Here is a 20,239-nt window from a genome sequence, read left to right on the forward strand (position 1 = left end):
TGGGTGAAGATTTGGACCTGACTGACTGAACAATAACACACACTGTATACATATATATATATTTTTTCCTTTCAAGGCTCATGGATTACAATATTATTCAAGCTAGAAGAGATTTGGGAGCCCATCTCACGCAGGGGTTCTTGACACAGGACCTACATACTTGTTTTAAAGGTTTTTTAAATGTAATTTTGTTTTGATACAATTGATTTCCTTTGTAATTCTCTTTTATCCTATGCATTTAAAAACATCATTACCGGACTGCCAAGGGGGTCTATGATATCAAAAAGATGAAGAGCCTTTGCTCTGTGTTAAGAGAAGGCAATAAGCTTAGGGAAGTGTGTGTACCTATATATACACATATACACATTTATGTACATATACACAAATGGGTTGTCTAAGAGTCGTTTGCCTTTGTGATGTTCATAACCTGACTTCACCATGATAAACAAATGGGTCACATCCCAACCCCCTGACCCACACCCAAGTCTCCAAAGGACATTCTAGTTGGAAACATCCTAGGTTTTGGGGGTAGACTATCGGTGTTTAGTTTGGGTGGGCAGTTATGATTTCTGCATAATTCTAAAAACCCCATCATTTAGAGGAGTGGGGTACAGGAATACTGAGATTAGAATCCTTTCTCTGCCATGAATTACTTTTGTGATGTTGCACAAGTCACTTAACTTCCTCAATCCTGTTTTCTAATTTGGAAAATAAGAGATTAGGACTAGGAAGCCTCTGAGATACCATCTGGACCTAAACCCAGCAAGTCACCAACCCATTTTTTTTTCAAGAAGCCCTGAGTGGAGGTGAGGGAAAGTCTGCTGCTTGGCAGAAAAAGCAAGGCCCAAAGATGAATTTAATAATCCTGCCTCTTCATTTTTTTCACAGGAGGAAGTTGAAGTTGAGAGGGAAATTATTCATCCAAGATCCCAAATTCAGTTAGTGTCAGTGACCATTAGGATTTAGCCCTTCCTGATTCCAGGCTTTCCCAAGATCCTATATGAGGGGAGCTGGCCCATGTCTTAGCCCTATACCCATTGTGTGGAAGCAGTGTGACCTAAGAGAAAAAGCAATGGTCAGTGGGGTCGGTGGATTTGAATTCAAGCTCTGATGTTCACTAACTGGGTAATCATGGGCAATTCATCACCTCTGTGCACAGCCCTAGTTTTACCATCTGTAAAAGGGAAATGTTGTGAGGAAGGCACTTTGCAAATAATAAATATTCTAAGAAAGACTCTAGTTATTCATTTACAGGCACACCACCTCCCTTGGTGCCCAGGAAAAGGAAGCAGAACCAATGGAACTAGGTGACTCATGGGCTCATCAACCTTGTATAAATCCATGCTCCAGCAAGCTGTCCACCCTCAGGACCTGGAGAAGTAGATTCGGATTCCATTACACAGTCCATCTTACAAATAAGGCTAGTTTCTAAGGGTAATATCTGCTGGCACCATCTTACTTTGGGACTGGAGCAAGAAGCTTCACTGTTCCCATAACTGGTCCAAAGCCCTATGCTGCTTTTTTCTGTAGGGCTGCACTCAGCTTGGGTCTCTCACATTTTAAAAAGTGTTCATCCAATACCTGGAACATGTAAGCTAATCACTCCTGGGGAGGGATAAAAGCAGGGATGTGCTAGAATTAGCTCCCAGCCTTGAAAAGCTGATTGTTAAAATTTTAGTGCAAGCATTTTGATCTTGGAAATCATAAAATGCTATAAATCAGGACTTGGTTTATTGTTTTGTTGATTTATCAACTTTAAAAAGTAATAGAAAAAAATTAACAATACAGATTAAGTTTTCTTTCTTCTTCTTCTTCTTCTTTTTTTTTTTTTTTTTTTTTTTTTTAGGCAAATGGACATGTGACTTACCCAGGTTGATATAGCTAGTAAATGTCTGAAGATTTGAATTCAGAGCTCTTAATTCCAAGATCAGTAGTCTATTTATTGCACCATCTACCTGACTTGCACATTGAACTTAAAAGTAGACTAGATTTTTTTTTTTAACCCAGAGAGCCTTTTGTTAAATGTTTACCAGAACATCTTTGCACAAGTCCTAATTTTCTGCAGAGACGCAACTAGTGAAAGACTATATTATTTCTAGAGACTTTGTCTTCATGTGAAAGAGGAATTAAGGCTTCTTGTGCATGGTCTCAGGGAGCAGAACTAGGGGCAATGGGTGTAAGTCCTAAGGAGGTAGATTTTATATAAGGAAAAATAGTCTGTGACTGAGCAAATCATTTTAATCTCTCTGGGTCTTGGTTCCCTTCTCTTTAAAATGAAAGGCTTGGACCAGAGGATTTCTAATATCCCCGAATGTCTTAAATTTATGCTCTTATGATCCTAATAAAATCTGTTCATCATAAATGGAATGAACTGTAGTGACTTGCTCATCACTGAAGGAATTCAAACAAAGGTGGTTTAATCCCTGGAAAGAGTAGGACTATGAGATGCATAGCCTCCCCTAATTTCAAAGGTTTTGTTGTTAAGTCTGTTGAGGGACTAATTCCAGTTTTATTCAGTTGATTGCCATTATCCAAAGGTCCTAGAGTCCCTGGATCTCAAATTCTTTCCTTGATCCCTCATTACAACTAGGGAAACTGAGGCTCAGGGTTGGGAAGGACATCATCCATCTGCCAGATCCACTCAGGACTGTGTTTGGGTTTTAGAATCCTGCCCCAATGTCTCCATCTCCAAGCATCAGTGGGCTTCCTTCTCATTTCCTTGCTTTCTTCCCCTCCTCTCCCCTCCCCTTAGCATCTTGGCAAGCAATAGGAAGTCACTTTGTCGAGGGCAAGAGTGAGAAGACAGGGATGGAGGATGTGTGGACTGTATTTCTGAGATGACACAATTCTCTACATTCATATTGAAAATATATGGAGTTTAGAGTATTTCAAAGACCATAATCTGCCCTCTGCCGTAATATTTCCTCTGCCTCTTATATATTTTCACATGATCTTTTAATGGTCAAAGTGGTACATTTTTATGTAAGACAGATATATACACACACAATAAAATTCAGTGGTACAGAATGGAGGACTCCCCTCAGGGAGAGCGCAGGCTATTGAGGGAGCTCCCATCTTCCTCTAGGCAGGATCAGAGAATTGAGCAGTGGAGATGGGCAAAGGTCGGAGATCAGAGACTTTTCTCCTTCAATTGCCCACCAATAACCAGTCGGTATCGTTTTTTCCCATGGAGAAGACTTTTCAAAGCTCCCATTGCTAACGTCCTTGAGGGCAACCCATTATGATCTGTAAAAAATATCTTATTTCCCTCTCCCACCCCAACTTTCCTGGCCAAACTTTATCCAGGTAAAGAATAAATTAATGCTGAGGATTGGGGATAGGGGGAGGGTTGGGAGAAATAAAGACTGCATCCAGGCTGAAATAGATATGTCTCTTCTGTTGGCACATCTCCAAACTAGGGTGATTTCCTTTGGCTGCCACCTTGCAGTGTCTGTCTGCACCCCCTCAGAGCAGACCCAAGACCCAAGTACTGCCCTCACCCCCCATCACACGCCTGCCAGTGTAATTTACTTCTTTCCCTAAGAAGCTTCCTTTCTCTTCTCAGTAAAACCCTAAAATGTCAGAGACTACAGAGCACCCCAAAATCAACTCAAAATGTTCTTGTATAGAGGGGGAAACAGAAACCTGGGGTATAGAGGTGGGGGAGTGACTTGTCCCACTTCATGCAGCATGTCAGTGACTGAGCTGGGACCAGGACTCTCTCTTCTGACCCCTAGCCCATGTAGAGCACTAGAAAGATGTGAGCTGGGAGAGCTGGGGTCCAAATCCCACATTCTGCTGCTTGCCAGCCATGTAGCTCTGCCTGGTCTGACTGAGCTTTCTTATCTAAAATGAGGGAACTGGATTAGGAGACTTCTTGAGATCTCTTTTAAATCCTTTGAGTAATTCTTTCCACTGGACCACACTGATCTCACAGAATTCATTCACTCCATCTCATGTTCCCTGCAAGGATTTTTTTTTTCTGGAGAGGTAAAAATTATTCTAGCACCTACAAAGGGGAGAATGGTAGTGGTGGCAGAGTGTTGGCTAAAGGAGAAAGGACTGGCTGGACTATGGTCTGCCAACTGGATAGTGGAGATTGGCTTTTTTCCTACATGGCCTTGGGGACCATAGGACCCATTGTTGTCTGTCCTGGTCAAAATGGTGGGAGGGTACCCCCACCCCATCCTGCTTCTGGGTCACCCTACATCTCTTAGGAACCCCCCCCCCAGAGTGCCAGTGTTGGGTCTCACATTTGCCGTACTCTCTCCCACCCCCAACTTCAGAGCAGCAACAACTCCGGACATCTGTTCTGGGCTCTTCCTTCTCTGAACAGCCCACACATAGAACAGCAAGTTACACAGTGTTTGAGAATAGATAGGCAGGGAAGTTAGACAGACAAAAATGACCAGGGTTCCCTCTTCCTCCTGCCAGGAGGAAGTAATCCCTGGGCTTGACTAATTAGTCAGAGCATCCCTCAGCTGAATCTTCTTGGTTTAAGGAAGACTAATACTGGGAGGGAAGAGAGCTGGGGGTGTTGCTGGGGGTGGGGGCAGGATTCACCAGATCCTGTTCAGGATTCTGCCTTGGCCCTGGCCTTAGCCTGCCCCTGCCTGAGAAAGGTTCTCCCAGAACTCCTGGGAGCCTAGGAGCCACCCCATCTACAATCGAGGAGAATCTGGCTGCTTGAAGGGTTCAGAGGGTTCACTGCTCTTTCCCCCCAGGGTCATCTCCTCTGCTGCTTCCTGCCCTCTCCACAATACTGTGGGGCTCCAGGCTGGGCCTGGTGTAGGACTGGGGTGCATGGCTTGGTTATAGTAAGGCTTTGGGTTGCCTTGACTCAGCTGGACTCCTCCCTGGCCTGCTGCCTCCACACGAGCCCCAATCTCTGCCCCACAGGTTGTACCCCAAGAGTCAGAATCCATCAGTGGGGCAGGAGGCAGGAGGAAGCAGGAGGTGGGGAGAGAGGAATCTTCAGGGGGCACACACACTCACTCACATCCTCCAGGACAGGGCTGGGGATGCAGCCCCTTTAAGGCCCTGCCCTGAGACTTCTTCTCACACACTCCCTGACTCCCAGACTTCCTATTACTGTCAGACAGAAGAGGGGAGGATGAGGCTTTCTGAAATTTGGGGATTTTTTTCTAGGGGATTGGGCTATGGGGTGCAGGGGGAAGGGAGGGTGCTTAACTTACACACAAGCAGAAGAATAAAAGGTCCCTGCGGGATCCAGGCACCCCAGCCTGCACCTACAGCCCCATCACACCCCCCGTGCACACACCAGCCAGCTGAACTTCCTGCCAGGGCCCTAAGGCTGCTCAGTACCCTGATGTGAAGGTGGTGTTGAAGGTCTCGGTGTAAAAGCAGGTGCTGTGGGAGGTACTGGTGAGACTATAGGCGAAGTACGCCACGGCTGATCCCAAGGTCAGTCCTGTCATGTAGGAAACCGTCATGGTGTTACCTGGAAAGAGAAGAGGACCGCCCGCTCAGCCTTCCTGACTGGGGGACCAAGGAGGGGGGGGAAGGGAGGGACCCACTAAGGGACGCCAGCCTGCCTCTGCTCAGCTGCCCACCCTGCCCATCCCCGGACCTCCCCTGAGCTGGGGGCATCTGAGAATCAGTGACGGGGAAGGAGGTGCCTGTTACTGAGAGAGTCCACAAGAGAGCACCAGGTCCGAGTCAGAGAGATGGGACTTCCTGGCTGTGTGACCTAAAAATCAGGTCTCTCTGTAAAATGGGATAATAACAGCCCCTACCTCATGGTGCTCTTGTGAGGATCAAATGAGTTAAATTTACTTTATGTATATAAACTTTAGGTTTTATATATTTCACTTGATAATTTATATTTAATATTTATTCAATATTTGAAAATTTAATAGTAATAATCATTTAATAAACAAAATAAATAGAAATATCTAATAATATTTAAATATTTGATAAATATACCAATCAATACAAAGTAATTAATATTTGACATGATTTATAATATAAACTTATTTTATTTATTATATTCTATGTTTATTTTTATTAAAATTTATTTAATATTTCTAAAAGTGCTTAGTGCAGTGCTTGGCACACAGTAAGCACTTTATAAATGCTTATTCTTTTTCCTTCCACTCAGTTGCACCTCTGACAGATGGTTATCTGTCTTCTGCTTGTACACTTTTAGTAACAGGAAGCTCACTACCCCCTCACAAAGTAGACTGTTCCTTTGTCATCAGCTTTATTTGCTGGAAAATTCTTTGATATAAGAATCTGTGTCGCCCACTGCTCTCTGGAATCACATAGAATATGTCTCATTTCCTTTTTGGGGGGTGAGAAAGAATTTCATTGGAGTTTCTGGTGAGAAATTCCCTTTTTCAATTGATTTTCACAGCTACCCTTGTAAATACATGCTATTATTATTCCCATTTTATAGATAAAATTAGAGTTAAGTGACTTGTCCAAGGTCTAAGTATATGGCTTTGGGCACACTCTGGGCAAACATCTAAGGAAAGATTCAAACTCAGGTATTCCTGATTTCAAGACAGACAGTGCCATCTGGCTTTCTCATGCTGAGATGAGCATCGACAGAGCAGAGACTGTACCAAGAGTGGGTAAAGGGGCACAGGAGAATGAAAATACTGGGTGCCTGAAGGGAGAACCACAGGTGGGCAGCAGATGAGGTGAAAGGGCAGGAAAAACATAGGGGGATGATTAAAAATAAATGTTAATGGCATCAACTTTTTGCTGAGGGCAGATCATTTCAATAAATGACAGTGGCACAAGAAATAATCTCCCTGGGACTCAGTTTCTTCAACTGTAAAATTACAGCTGAAAATTACAATTACAAAATTAAACAATATCATTGCAAAGGTCTCTTCCTGCTCCAATGAACTATAAAAACCCTGCATGAGGGGGCACAGAGGGAGTGAGGAAGTAGTTGGGATGGGAAATTGTGCTTTTTTTTAAATCCAGTGGTGAGTTTGAGATCTTCTGAAGCTGAGCTCCTTAAGATATTCTGCTTTGCCCAAGGTTGACTAACTCATGTTGAGCCCGCTCCCCATACCTGCAAGCTCTCGATGCTCAGGGCTCACTTTGCCCGCAGCCAAGATCATGGGCACACTGCCAAAGTAGCCGTTGCTGATGCCCATGAGGAGGGAGAAGATGCAGGGCCAGGCGGGGTGACTGAAGGTGGGCTTCCCACTGGGGTACACACACAAGATGAAGAGAGGGATGAAGACCACCCGTAGGCAGGAGTAGATGAGGAGGTGGGTCCCTCGCCAGTCATAGGGCAGGGCTGCCAGGATCTGTAAGACAAAGCAAAAGCATGGGAGCCCCAGTGGACATGGTGCCCAGTCAGGAGCCATAACAACGAAAGTCAGCCAAGTGACCATGTGTGGGGCACTCTTCTAGGCACTTGAGGAAGATAAGACAAGATTGCTGCCCTTGTATTGCCTATGTTCTAGTCAGGGGATAACCCAAATAACTATTATACAGAATACTGAAGAAGTCAGAAAGTGTTGCACACTGATTAGGGAGCCCATCCTGAAACCAGGAAAACTTGGGAGAGCCTTCAAGATACAAAATAAGTTGAAAGGAGCAAGAGAGCATTCCAGAGAGGAAAATTATAACATTTAAGTGGAAAAATTTTTTTATAGAACAATAATATTCCATTACCTTCACGTACCACAACTTGTTCAGCCATTCTCCAGTCGATGGGCTTCTACTCATTTTCTAGAAATTCTACTCAATTTCCCTTCCAACATGATTCCATAAAAAGAGCTGCTACAAACATTTTTTGCACATTTGAGTCCTTTTCCCTCCTTTAAGAGTTCCTTGGGATATAGACCCAGTAACGGCACTGCTGGGTCAAAGGGTGTGCACAGTTTTATAGCCCTTTGGGCATAATTCCAGATTACTCTCCAGAATGGTTGGATCATTTCATAACTTCACCAACAATGCATTAGTGTTTCAGTTTTCTTACATTCCCTCCAATATTTATCATTACCTTTTCCTGTCATCTTAGCCATTATGAAAGTTGGGAGGCGGTATTTCAGAGTTGTTTTAATTTGCATTTCTCTAATCAATAGAAATTTAGAGCATTTTTCATAAAAATATAGATGTATATACTATAATTTATTCAACCACTCCCCAATTGGTGGACATCTACTCACTTTCCAATTCATTGCTACCACAAAAAGAGCCATTACAAACATTTTTGCACATGTGAGTCCTTTTTTCTCCTTTATGATTTCCTTGGAATACAGACCCAGTAGTAAAACTCCCGGATCAAAGGATAAGCACTATTTAATAGCCCTTTGGGCATAATTCCAAATTGCTCTCCAGAGTGGCTGGATCATTTCACAATCCCAACAACAATGCATTAGTGTCTTAGTTTTCCCACATCCCTTCCAACAGTTGTCATTATCTTTTCCTGTCATCTTAGCCAATCTGAGAGGTGTGTAGTGGTACTTCAGAGTTGTCTTAATTTGCACTTTCTCCAATCAATAGTGCTCTAACATTTTTTTCATGTGAGTATACATGGCTTTAATTTCATCATCTGAAAATTGCCTATTCATATCCTTTGACCAAGTTAGATTTTAAAGGATTACAGGAATTCAGTATGGGAAATTCCAGGAATAGGCAGGCACAGTGTTAAACAAAGTACGAAGTAAGGAAAGGACAGGGTGAGCTTAAGGAACAAAGATTTGTCCAAATTGGCTGGAGCAGATTACGTGGAAGGGAGTGATATAAGTCTGGAAAAGTACAGAAGGGCTGGATGGGGTTGGGCATCAATGCCAGGCAAAGGAGTATACATTTTACTTGAAAGGCAGCAGAGATCCCTGAAGGGTGGCTATGAAAAAGTGATATGTCCAGGGTGGCTAAGTGATGCAATGAATGGATAGCGTGCTGGTGCTGGAATCAGAAAGAACTCCTTCTGAGTTCAAATCTGGCTTCAGAGAGTAGCTGTGCAAGTCACTTAACCTGTTTGCCTCAGTTTCCTCATCTGTCAAATGAGCTGGAGAAGGAAATGGCAAACCACTTCTCTGCCAAGAAAACCTCAAATGGAATCACAACTAAAATGACTGAACAACATCAATGCAAAAGGCAAATTAATCTAGTAGTGTTGTGAAAAGTGGAGAGACTGTGGTCAGGATGATCTTTTGGGAGGCCACCGAAGGGTCAAAGAATTAAGGATTTAGAGCTGGAAGGGACTTTTGAGGCTATTTAGTCCAACTTCTTATTTTATAGTAGGGAAACTGCAGCCTCAAAGGGGAGGTCACTTGTTTTAGGTCATGCAGATAATAAATGGCCATGACAGGTCATTGACGCCAACTCCCAAATAAAGGATGGGACTATGTCACTGGCAGGGGTCCTCAAACTATGGCCCACGGGCCAGATGCAGCAGCTGAGGATGTTTATCCCCCTCACCCAGGCTATGAAGTTTCTTTATTTAAAGGCCCACAAAACAAAGTTTTTGTTTTTACTATAGTCTGGCCCTCCAACAGTCTGAGGGACAGTGAACTGGCCCCCTATTTAAAAAGTTTGAGGATCCCTCGTGTCAGGTCTTTCTCCAGGATGAGGTTGCTTCAGAGTGGCAGATGCTTCATTGCTGGGCATCTGAACTCTAGAACTCAAAATAGAAGGGTCTAGGGTTTAGGAAAGTGCTGCAAAGTGTGGAGTTACTTTCTTATGGAAAACTGGAATCTCTTCATGTCCAGCTTGGCTTTTGGGGACTTTCATCTTAAAATCAAATAGAACAAGATTCTCTAATGTACATTCCTGAATAACCAAATTCAAGATTTAGACCAATCACCTAAAGGGATCCAAGACCTCTAACCTCTTATGAACAAATTCCTTTCTTTTTACTTGTGATTCTTACAGAGCCCTGGGATTTAGGCCAGAATATTATCATTTTTTTTTTTTTTTAGTTGAAGAGATTGAGAATTAGAGCAATAAGTGACTCATCCAAAAGCCCCCAGTGGAATTTAGATTTGAATTCAGGTTAAACCAGTTCAAAGTCAGTGCTTTCTCTCTGAACCACCCTGGCTCTCAAGGAAGGCATAATGCTGCCTATCATGTACGGGATATCCATTGTTCTTCCTAACAATAGCTCTCCTACTAACTTGTCTCAGGACATGACATTCCTTTTTTAATTTTAATTTTTGATTCTAATTTCTTTTCCTCTCTTCAACCCTCTCCCTCACCCACTGAGAAAGCAAGAAATATGTTATTCATCGTATATATACCATCAAGTACATGACATTTCTAATGCAGTTACATGCATCATATGTTCTTACCCTCATGATGGGAGAGGAGGGAACTAGTTTAATTAGGCTAAAATTGTATATTATATTTTTATCATGTTTAACATATATTAGATTACTTGCCCTCTAGGAGAAGGGGTGGGTGGAAAGGTGAAATTGGAACACAAGTTTTGCAAGGGTTAATGTTGAAAAACTATCCATGTATACCTTTTGAAAATTAAAAAGCTTTAATAAAAAATAAATAAAATTTTATGTTATATGAGATAGATAATATCTGGCTAACTCTTAAGAGAGAATAGGGCCCTGAAGAGATGGGGGCAGAGAAGGGGTGAAGTATTGCTAGGGAAGATGAGGATAGAAGTCTGAAAGATGAGGTACTCTTACAGGAGGAATGAGAAAAGGAAAAAAGGGCATTGATGCTTCTGGGATCCTATCTTATATCCAGCGGATGTGCTCATCTACAATAAGGTGACTACTCCCAAAAAGGTTTGCATTTCAATATAGGCTTCCTAAAAACGGAAAACTCAGATGTTAAGATAGAAAGTGAAAAACTAAAGGGGGTAGGGCTGTTGAGATAATTGATATGGGATGGTCTTCCCAGTCAGAACACGGAGGTGGCCAGCTATTTTGCTGATGCAGAAAGCAGAGGTGAGCAGTTGTCTGCTTGGAGCATCCCTAAAGAGCCCTTTCAGGCAGGGGCCTGAGCCTGGGTCTTACCTTGCCCACGAAGTCAGAGAGGTTGAATATGGCCATTACGAGGATCGGGAGCCACTCGCCCAGAGTGCAGTTGCGGATCTCCGATTCCAGCCCAGGGAAGAGGCACAGTGTGATGAAGTAGGACATGGCGATGGAAAGCATGTAGGCCCAGATCACCCGGGACACCACGTAACGTTGCAGCATCATGGCTGGAAGAAGGAAACACCAGAGTTCTTGTCATCAGTACGGGCCCTCCCCCTTCTTTTCCCATCATAGAATCGGAATATTTGAACCCAAAGGCACCAGAGAGACCACCGAGTCCAAACTCCTCCTTCTACAAAGAAAATACATTCATACAAGATCACTTGGTGGTTAAGCTAGACCTTGAACCCAGTTCTGGGTGAAACCAGTTCTTCAAAGTCAAGTGTTCTTTCCATCAACTCACCACCTCCCCAGAAGTGATTCAAATTTCTCCCCCAGTTTCTGTGGAAACCACTTGGTTACTGGTTGTTCCAAAAAAAAAAAAAAAAAAAAAAAAAAAAAAAGGACCTTAGGCCCAAGTTTCTGAGAAATTATCTGGTCCAACCCTCTTATTTTACAAATAGGGAATTAAGGTCCTAAAAAATAAAGCCACCCACAGATAATCAGTGGCAAAATCAAGTTTAGAGTGCCTCTGGTTCAGACTTCTTTTTTTGGAGGAATACAGCCCTTGAAATAGAGTAGCGCCTGATTTGCCAAGGGCTAAGCCAATTTAAGAATTGGATGGTATAGAATTGTCCAGCCATCATTCTATCCTTGGATAGACTATCCTTGCTAATCTGGTGGGCAAAAGGAGGTACCAAAGGATATCTTTTGGATGGCCCCATGAAAAGTAGTGAAAGGGACTCCGAAATCCCGCACCATGACCTAACTTTCAATAGTAATAGTAATAGGAAGAATGGCAAGACATTTTGTCTTTTTTTCTCCCCACTCTTCTCCTGTCCCCAACTCTCTAGCCTAATTGGGATGGATACCCTTCTCCTTACCTCGGAAGTCAGGCCAGCTTCTCTTGAATTTGGGCTGAGGGACATCAAATCTCATGTAGGTTCCACTACCAGCCAGTTCAGTCTCATGGCCCACACTGCCTTGAGGGGAACCTCCTGCACCATGATGCCGATCCTCCTGAAAAAGGTGGAGGTGGTGGAGAAGAAAGGGGGAAAAGAGTCAGGGTAAGCTGGATCTTGGGAGAAGGGATCATCAGTCTGCACTCAAAGAGAGACTTGCATCCTAGAACATCAGAACTAGAAGGGATATTAGACACCATCTAACCAAATCTCTTCATTTAAAAGTAATTATTTTATTTATATTCTACACTTAACAATGGGGGTATTTGCATATTTGTGGTAGAACAGAAAAAGAGAGAACATTGTACATGAAATTTGGATCCCTATTAAATATGCCTTGCTTTTCTTTTTAAGCGTATAATACATTTAACCTGTAATTTTCAAAGGATGTTGCTTATCTAACCTTTTGTATTTTCTGTATTATCTCAATGATGTTTTGTTTTCCTTTTTTTTTTGGGGGGGGGAGGGTTATTCTATTTTAATTCTACCTTACCTTTTTACTTTTTGCATTGGATAAGAAGGAAAAACAAATTAAAACAAAGCCTTTGTAACAAATAGACACAGTCAAGCAAAGCAAATTCCCCAAATGGTCACATCTAAAAGCATACATCTCATTTTGCCTCTTGAGTCTATTGCCTCTCTGTCAAGAGGTGTTACCCCACTTCCCTCACTTTGTAGAGGATACTGCTGAGGCGCTACCAATTTTGTGAAAATCCTCATTATAATTGGGAGAAAAGGAGCAGGGGAAGTAAGAACCTTTTCAGGCTAGGTTGAGAAAGTCCCCACTGACTTCGGCCTCTGGAGAGTTTCCTGAGATCTGACTCAGATTGAATATAAATAGAAATCACTTCTGCTTTGCCCAGAAAACCTGAAGGTCTTCCTCTTCCAGATTTATTGATTTATTTAATTAGATTTTTTTTTGACTAGGTGAAAGAGGAGATTCTTTTGCCTCAATTACTATCCAGCTTTAATCACCAAATGGGTACATCCTCAGTCAACTGAGAACTGTTGAAGACCTTAGCTTAAAAAGGCCTAGGTTTCTCAATGCATCCAGGGCCATCTCCCATCCTCCTGATCTATGTCTGGCCCCTGGACCCAGATGACTCTGGAGGGGAAAGGGAGGCAGGTGCCCTTGCACAGCCCTCCCTCACTTAAATCCAATTTACTTGCATGTCACGGTATCACCTTCCCATGCCATGGTCCTCTTAAAAGGATAAAGAACAAAAACAACAACTTCTCTGTTCAAAAATCATCAGAGCTTCTTGATTTAGGACTTAATTGTTCCCCATTCCTGAAACAGTCTTTTTCATATCTGCCTACTGGTGTACCTGGCTTTTTTAAAATTCCAACTGAAATTCTGCCTTCTACATTAAGCCTTCAACAACTCCTCTCAATTCCAGTGCCTTCTCTCTATTAATTATTTCCTATTTATCCTCTATATATCTTGAGATATGCATGTGTATATATATATATGTATATATACACACATATATTTATTTACATGCTATTTCCACCATTAGAAAAGGTCTCAGAAAGCAGGGATTCTTTTTTTTTTTTTCTGTTACGATTTTTTTTCTCTCCCTCCCTCCACCCCCTCCCCTAGATGGCAAGCAGTCCTTTATATGTTGGATATGTTGCAGTATATCCTAGATACAATATATGTTTGCAGAACCGAACAGTTCTCTTGTTGCATAGGGAGAATTGGATTCAGAAGGTATAAATAACCGGGAAGAAAAACAAAAATGCAGATAGTTCACATTCGTTTCCCAGTGTTCTTTCTTTGGGTATAGCAGCTTTTGTCCATCGTTTATCAATTGAAACTCAGGTTTCTTTGTCAAAGAAATCCACTTCCATCAAAATATGTCCTCATACAATATCGTTGTCGAAGTGTATAATGATCTCCTGGTTCTGCTCATTTCACTTAGCATCAGTTCATGTAAGTCTCGCCAGTCCTCTCTGTATTCATCCTGCTGGTCATTTCTTACAGAACAATAATATTCCATAACATTCATATACCACAATTTACCCAGCCATTCTCCAATTGATGGGCATCCATTCATTTTCCAGTTTCTAGCCACTACAAACAGGGCTGCCACAAACATTGTGGCACATACAGGTCCCTTTCCCTTCTTTAGTATTTCTTTGGGATATGAGCCCAATAGAAACACTGCTGGATCAAAGGGTATGCACAATTTGATAATTTTTTGGATAAAATTTTGATAATTCCAGATTGCTCTCCAGAATGGTTGGATTCGTTCACAGCTCCACCAACAATGCATTAGTGTCCCAGGTTTCCCGCATCCCCTCCAACATTCATCATTATTTTTTCCTGTCATCTTAGCCAATCTGACAGGTGTGTAGTGGTATCTCAGAGTTAGAAGGCAGGGATTCTTAAACTTTTTCTGTTTATGACCTTTTTGTTCCAGAAATTTTTATGTGGCCCTGGGATAAAAATAATTTCATAAAATGTATAAAATAAAAAAATATATAAAACATAAAATGTAAAAAAATTTAAAAATGTATAAAAATCAAACATTTGTAATAAATCATAATTTCATGACCCCCCCAAATTCAGATAAGACCCCATATGGGGTCACCATCCACGTTTTAAGAATTTGGGCCATAAGGAACATCATGGTAAAGTAAAAAGGACTTTGGAATTAAAGTATCTTGGTTCGTGGATGAAGGGATGAACTTGGAGGCAGGAAGCTCTGGGTTCAAGTCCTCCTCAGACACTTACTATCTGTATGACCCTTAACCTCTCCGGACCTCAGTGAACTCATTTGGAAAATGAGGAGGTGGGACTAACTAGTCCTTCCGCACTCCAGCCCTTTAGAGCAGAAGGCAGGTGCGTTACTTCTGGCCACCACCAGATGGCATTCCATGCTTAGCAGGAACAGCTGGGCAGCCTGCTTTGATCAGGCTAATTGGGATACAGCTGTGGTGGGAGCCGACCAAAGTCCCTGCCTTTAAATGAGCATTCTGCTTAGCCCAGCAAACGTTCCCTTGGTGCCCATCGGCGGGGATGCTCTCATACATCCTTCTCAAGTTAGAGATCTTCCGCCCGTTCACGAGCTCCACTGGCTGAGAAATAAGCTTCTGGGGCCAGATGGGCAGGAAGCTGGGGCAGATTGGCCCGCTTTGTCATCTCCCATTCACAAAACCCTGGGGCTGGGGCCGCTGGAGGCAAACAGCCTCCGCTTCCCCGGGGCCTCAAGTCTGCAGGGAGAGATATTGCCAAGGATTTCCCGGCTTCAGAGACTTTCTAGCATGTTTACGCTTCGGGATGCGGAAGGGGATACGACAAAAACACAGATCACTTTAATATTATATGATGCAGGAAACATTCTCATATATATTATATTATATTATATCATAAGACAAAAACGAAGTTCCCTTTAATATTATATGATGTAGATATGGAAGAAAGAGCACTGGATTTTAAATCCTCTCTATCTGGGTGACTTTAACCAAGTCATTTCACTCAACATGTGGTTTATGCTTTTAAAACTCTTCATAACCTGCCCCTTCCTACATGGCCTGACAATGTTCCTATCCTATTTAGTAAACTCCAGTGGCTCTCTATTGCCTCCAGGATTAAATATAAAATGCTGTTAAACATTTAAAGCTCTTCCCAACCTCAACCTTTCCTGGTTTTCCAGTCTTATACCTTATTTTCCTCTTTTATACTCTAGCTTCTAGTGATACTGGTTTCCTAACTGCTCCTCAAATATGTCAGACATCTCCCATCTCTGCACATTTCCCCTGGCTGTCCCTAGACAAGGACTACTTTCCCTCTAAATCTGTCTTCCTCCAATTTATTCTGAATATATCTTGTCGGTACATAGTTATCTGCATTCTGATTCCCCCACTGAACTCCTAAAGGGCAGGGGTTGGCTTTTGTTTTTCTTTGTATGCTCAGTGCACGGCACAAAAAAGTACTTAATACTTTTTGACTTGTTGACTTGACTTTGTAACTCCAGAGAAGTTAATTAACATCTTTGTGACTTGGTCTCCTCATCTGCAAAATGAGGGATTGGACTAGGGTTCTCTTGGAGTTCTAAAACTATGGTCCTATGTCCTTTGGGCCTTCAGAGGTGGAAGGTATCCTTCAAAGGACTCTTTAGGTCCTCATACATGATTTTCTACCTCCAATTTCTATACTTTTGCAAAGGCCTGAAATCCATACCTTCACTTTACTATCTGGTAAAATCTTTTACTTCCTCTGTGATTGAGCATGTGGCCCTTCCTCATCTCCACTTCAGCCCCAGGTGCTAATGCCCTTCCTCTCCCAAATAGCCTGCATTTATTTTGTATTTACTCTTTATATATTTATATTATCCATGTGATTTTCCCTGTTAGAACATAAGTTCTTTGGAGACATAATGCATTATAAGGAGTCCCTTATTATCTTTTATTCCCAACATTTAGCACATTGCCTGGGATGTAATAGACCCTTGGTAAAAGCTTATTGGGGATAGCTAGATGCTGTGGCTGAGAATCATGATGACTCATCTTCCTAAATTCTAATCCAGTCTTAGACGTTTACTATGTGACTCTGGGTCAGGCACTTAACCCTGTGTCCCTCAGTTTCCTTATCTGCAAAATGAGCCAGAGAAAGAAATGGCTCCAGTGTCTTTGCTAGGAAAACCCCAAATGGGGTCATGAAGAGTCAGACAGAATTGAAATGACTGAACCACAAAAAAGCTTATTGATTAATGGATTGATTGATCACTTTCTCCCAGCATAACTGCACTAAGGTGCTTTGACTTTAATGAGTAGCACCTCAGGGACATCACAGGCTTTCTCCCTATGATTTAGCCCCAGGCAGATTTGTGATTAGTGTATGATTCTACAAGGCTGGAGTATATTACTAGAGTTGCAGAATCCAAAATGTCTGGATGAAGTGAACTTGAGGACAAAAGTCTTCCTTCTTCCCCTCTAGGAAGACTAGAGGTTGCCTGTTACCAGTGGGTGGGATGTAATTTTTTGGCCTTTTAGCAAATATGGGGCAGTGAAAGTGAGTGGCCTATGCCCCCAGTAACTCATAGATTTTGGGCTCATTTTACAACTAAGAAAACTGTCTCATCTCAAAGGAGCATGGAACCATAGATCAAGGAAAGGGTCTTTGAGACTACTTAGTTTAATCCTGGTTTAGGCAGATTTAACAAATTGTGTTAGCAAATTGGAGAGGAGGGGAACAAGATTAAGTACTTACTATGTGTTAGGTACTATGCTAAGCACTTTACAAATGTTATCTCATTTGATCCTTGAACAACTCAGTGAGTAGAGGCTATGTTTATCCTCATTTTATAGGCAGAGACTGGACCAGGATCACACACAGATAGTAAGTATGAATCTGAACTCAGGTTCAGGCCCAACACTCTTATCTACTGTGTCACCTTTTCATTGGGGGCAGAGGTGACCCACTAGTTTGAGGTGTTGGGCATGTCCTGGGCTATTTCTGTGAGTTCATATACCTTTGATACTTCCCCAGGATGAAATTAAGTATAATTTTCCCTTCTACATTGAGACTTACTCCATTGAGATTTTCATATATTGAGAGTCAACATAAAAAATTAAATGGGAATTTTGGGGGAGTTTTGTGGAAGCCATAGATGACATGAGGAAAGTTGGTTAACTATACAGATAAACTTTAGATACTCAGGTATGTATAAAATATATGTATAGTATTGTAAAACATCAATAGATTTTACTTTTAAATAACATAATAATTCAGACTTCTGCTCTGGTAAGAAGGGGAGATTGAAAATTTTCCAAATCATGGGGGTGCCAAGCTTTATCTTGCAATGTAGGAAGGATAATTATACAGGTATGGGACCTGTGATTTCAATGATATAGAGAACTCCCCAATGAGGTAACTCCCTCTTCCAATAGATGAAGTGGACTTGAGGTCAGAAGTCCTACTTCTTCTCCTATAGGACTTGCTCTTTATCAATGAGGGAAGTACTATCTTTTTTTTTTTTTTTTTTCAATTTATAGTCTTAGTTGATTTAACTCCAAGTGACTTGTTCAGAATCTCAAAGCTAGCATGTGTTTAGAAGGATTTGAACCTAGATGTTCCTAGGACCAATGCTAGATTTTTGAGATAATATTTGTAAAGTGCTTGACACGTAGTAAATTAGTTGTCATTATCATTGTTATTATTACTATTTCTGTTCACTATGAGACTATGTCTCTTAGGCAAAAAAACAAAAACAAAATCTTATTTATACTTTTTAAATTATAAAATAATGAAGATACTTTTTATAACTTTTTTTTTTTTAAATAATCTTTCTTGGAATGTCTTCTCTGCTCCTCTTAACTTATTTGCATACTGAAAACTTCTTGGAATGTAAGTTCTTTGAGGGATGGGACTATTTCATTTTGTCTATGTAGCCCCAACACCTAAAACAGTTTTCACGTTAGATCTTCAATAAATATTCAATAAATAGACTCTTACCTAGTTTTCAAGTATCAGCTGCCACAATGTCTTGTTTCTCTAAATTACCTCTGCACTTATAGTTTCATTTCAGGACTTCATTCATTATGTTCTATTTGTAATCAATCTCCAAAAATAGTAAGAAGTCCTGTATGGGTAGCACTTTCTGGTTTGCAAAGGATTAATTATTGTTCATGCATATATATTTTTGTCTTTTCAATAACAATCAGTTCTTGGAGGACAGGGATCATGCCTTATGCTTCTTTGCACAGTGTATAAAGACCTGGGTCTTGAGTCAGGAAGATACATCCCTAAAATCACTATGTTAGCCAGACAGCAGCACTTTAAAACAGTGATGATGTCTTCTGATTATCAGAGGGCAGTGTAGGAAGGAGAAGGGCTTTTTTAATGTAAGTAATGTGCATACAAGGAATGTATAGACTTTGTTTTTTCGAAAGAAAATAACGTGTGTGTACATGTAATTTGGGGAAGGTTATATGGGAAGGGAGAGTAGTGTACAGGGAATAGTATGTGTATATTTCTCTCCTTATAAGTTTATGGGATCTGGGTGTTTATGGGAGCTTTCCAAAGGAGGGCTCTTAGTTTTGGATGCGTTCAGTCTAAGATCCCATGGTGAGTCTGCCTCCCCCACCCCTTTTCTCCTAAAAACTTACAAATCGCACTTCCTCGGCAATGACGTCATGGTGCACGCGGTAGCCTGAGCCAGCACTCACGCTGCCCTTGAGCTCTGGTGCGCCCTCCTGGGATCGGGCAGTGTAGTAACGGACAAAGCGGGTGCGCTTCACCAGCACGTGCAAAAGCAGGCACATGAGCTCCATGCCGATAGAGATGAAGAAGAAAATGATCGTGTTCTCCTTCTCATCTGACAGCAGCAGCTTGGTGAAGATGCGACTGAGCGAGATGATGACTCCGGCAGTGCCTGAGCAAGGGGGAGTTAGGGGTCAGATCAGGGTCTGGGGGAGCCTGAGCTGACCCTCCCCCCCTTTAGACACCATGCTACTCCATGCAAATACCCTGCTCCTTACAGAGACGACAGCTCTACTCCGCTCCCCACATACACCACTCCTACATCCTAGTCTCTCTCTCCTCACAAGCACACATACTATTGCCCTCCTCAAATGGACCCGATCCCCCCACGAATACACAAACACAGAACCTCCCCCTACAAACACACACACTTCCCCTCCCAAACTTTTACACAAATATACAGCATGCTCACCCACTGCTTACACAAAGCATCCAACCACAAATACACTAGTCCCACCATAAATATAAACAATTTACACATACTATGTACACATAGCTTTCACATATATACACCAAAAAAAAAAAAAAAAAACAAACAAACAAACAAAAAAAAAACAAACAACAACCAATAGTCTTTAAGACAGTTGCTTAAAATTGAACTTAAAATTGAAAAATTTGGGGACATTGTACACTTAGCTCTCACAAATATATACAAAGAAAAACAGCCTTTAAACAGCTTGCTTAAAATTGAACTTAAAATTGAAGAATTTGGGGGCATCTTGTATATAAGCAATATCTCCAATGAGGAAATTTGCCTGTCAGTCAATTAGCATTTATTAGGCACCTATTATGTGCTGGACAGCATGGTAAGAGCCCGGGATACAAAAAAAAAAAAAAAAAAGGCAAGCAAAAAGATAGTCCCTTCCTTCAAGGAGCTCATAACTAAATGGAGGAGTTAATAAGCAAATATTTGTGCAAAG

At 41.6% G+C, this 20,239-nt stretch overlaps 1 protein-coding gene across 1 annotated transcript in view; it reads right to left on the minus strand.

Annotated features, from left to right (window-relative positions):
* Nucleotides 1-2,933: 2,933 nt before the first annotated feature.
* SLC29A4 (solute carrier family 29 member 4) overlaps nt 2,934-20,239 on the minus strand; it is a 60,657-nt gene continuing 43,351 nt past the window's right edge. The window contains exons 7-11 of the mRNA XM_052000059.1: nt 19,166-19,431; nt 11,972-12,107; nt 10,968-11,155; nt 7,049-7,289; nt 2,934-5,461 (exon numbers count right to left, since the gene is read on the minus strand). Coding sequence (XP_051856019.1) covers nt 5,319-5,461; nt 7,049-7,289; nt 10,968-11,155; nt 11,972-12,107; nt 19,166-19,431 — 974 coding nt within the window. The 3' untranslated portion in view covers nt 2,934-5,318. The remainder of the gene's footprint in view (nt 5,462-7,048; nt 7,290-10,967; nt 11,156-11,971; nt 12,108-19,165; nt 19,432-20,239) is intronic.

The sequence above is a fragment of the Antechinus flavipes genome, chromosome 1 (assembly GCF_016432865.1).
Source record: "Antechinus flavipes isolate AdamAnt ecotype Samford, QLD, Australia chromosome 1, AdamAnt_v2, whole genome shotgun sequence".
Lineage (NCBI taxonomy): Eukaryota > Metazoa > Chordata > Mammalia > Dasyuromorphia > Dasyuridae > Antechinus > Antechinus flavipes.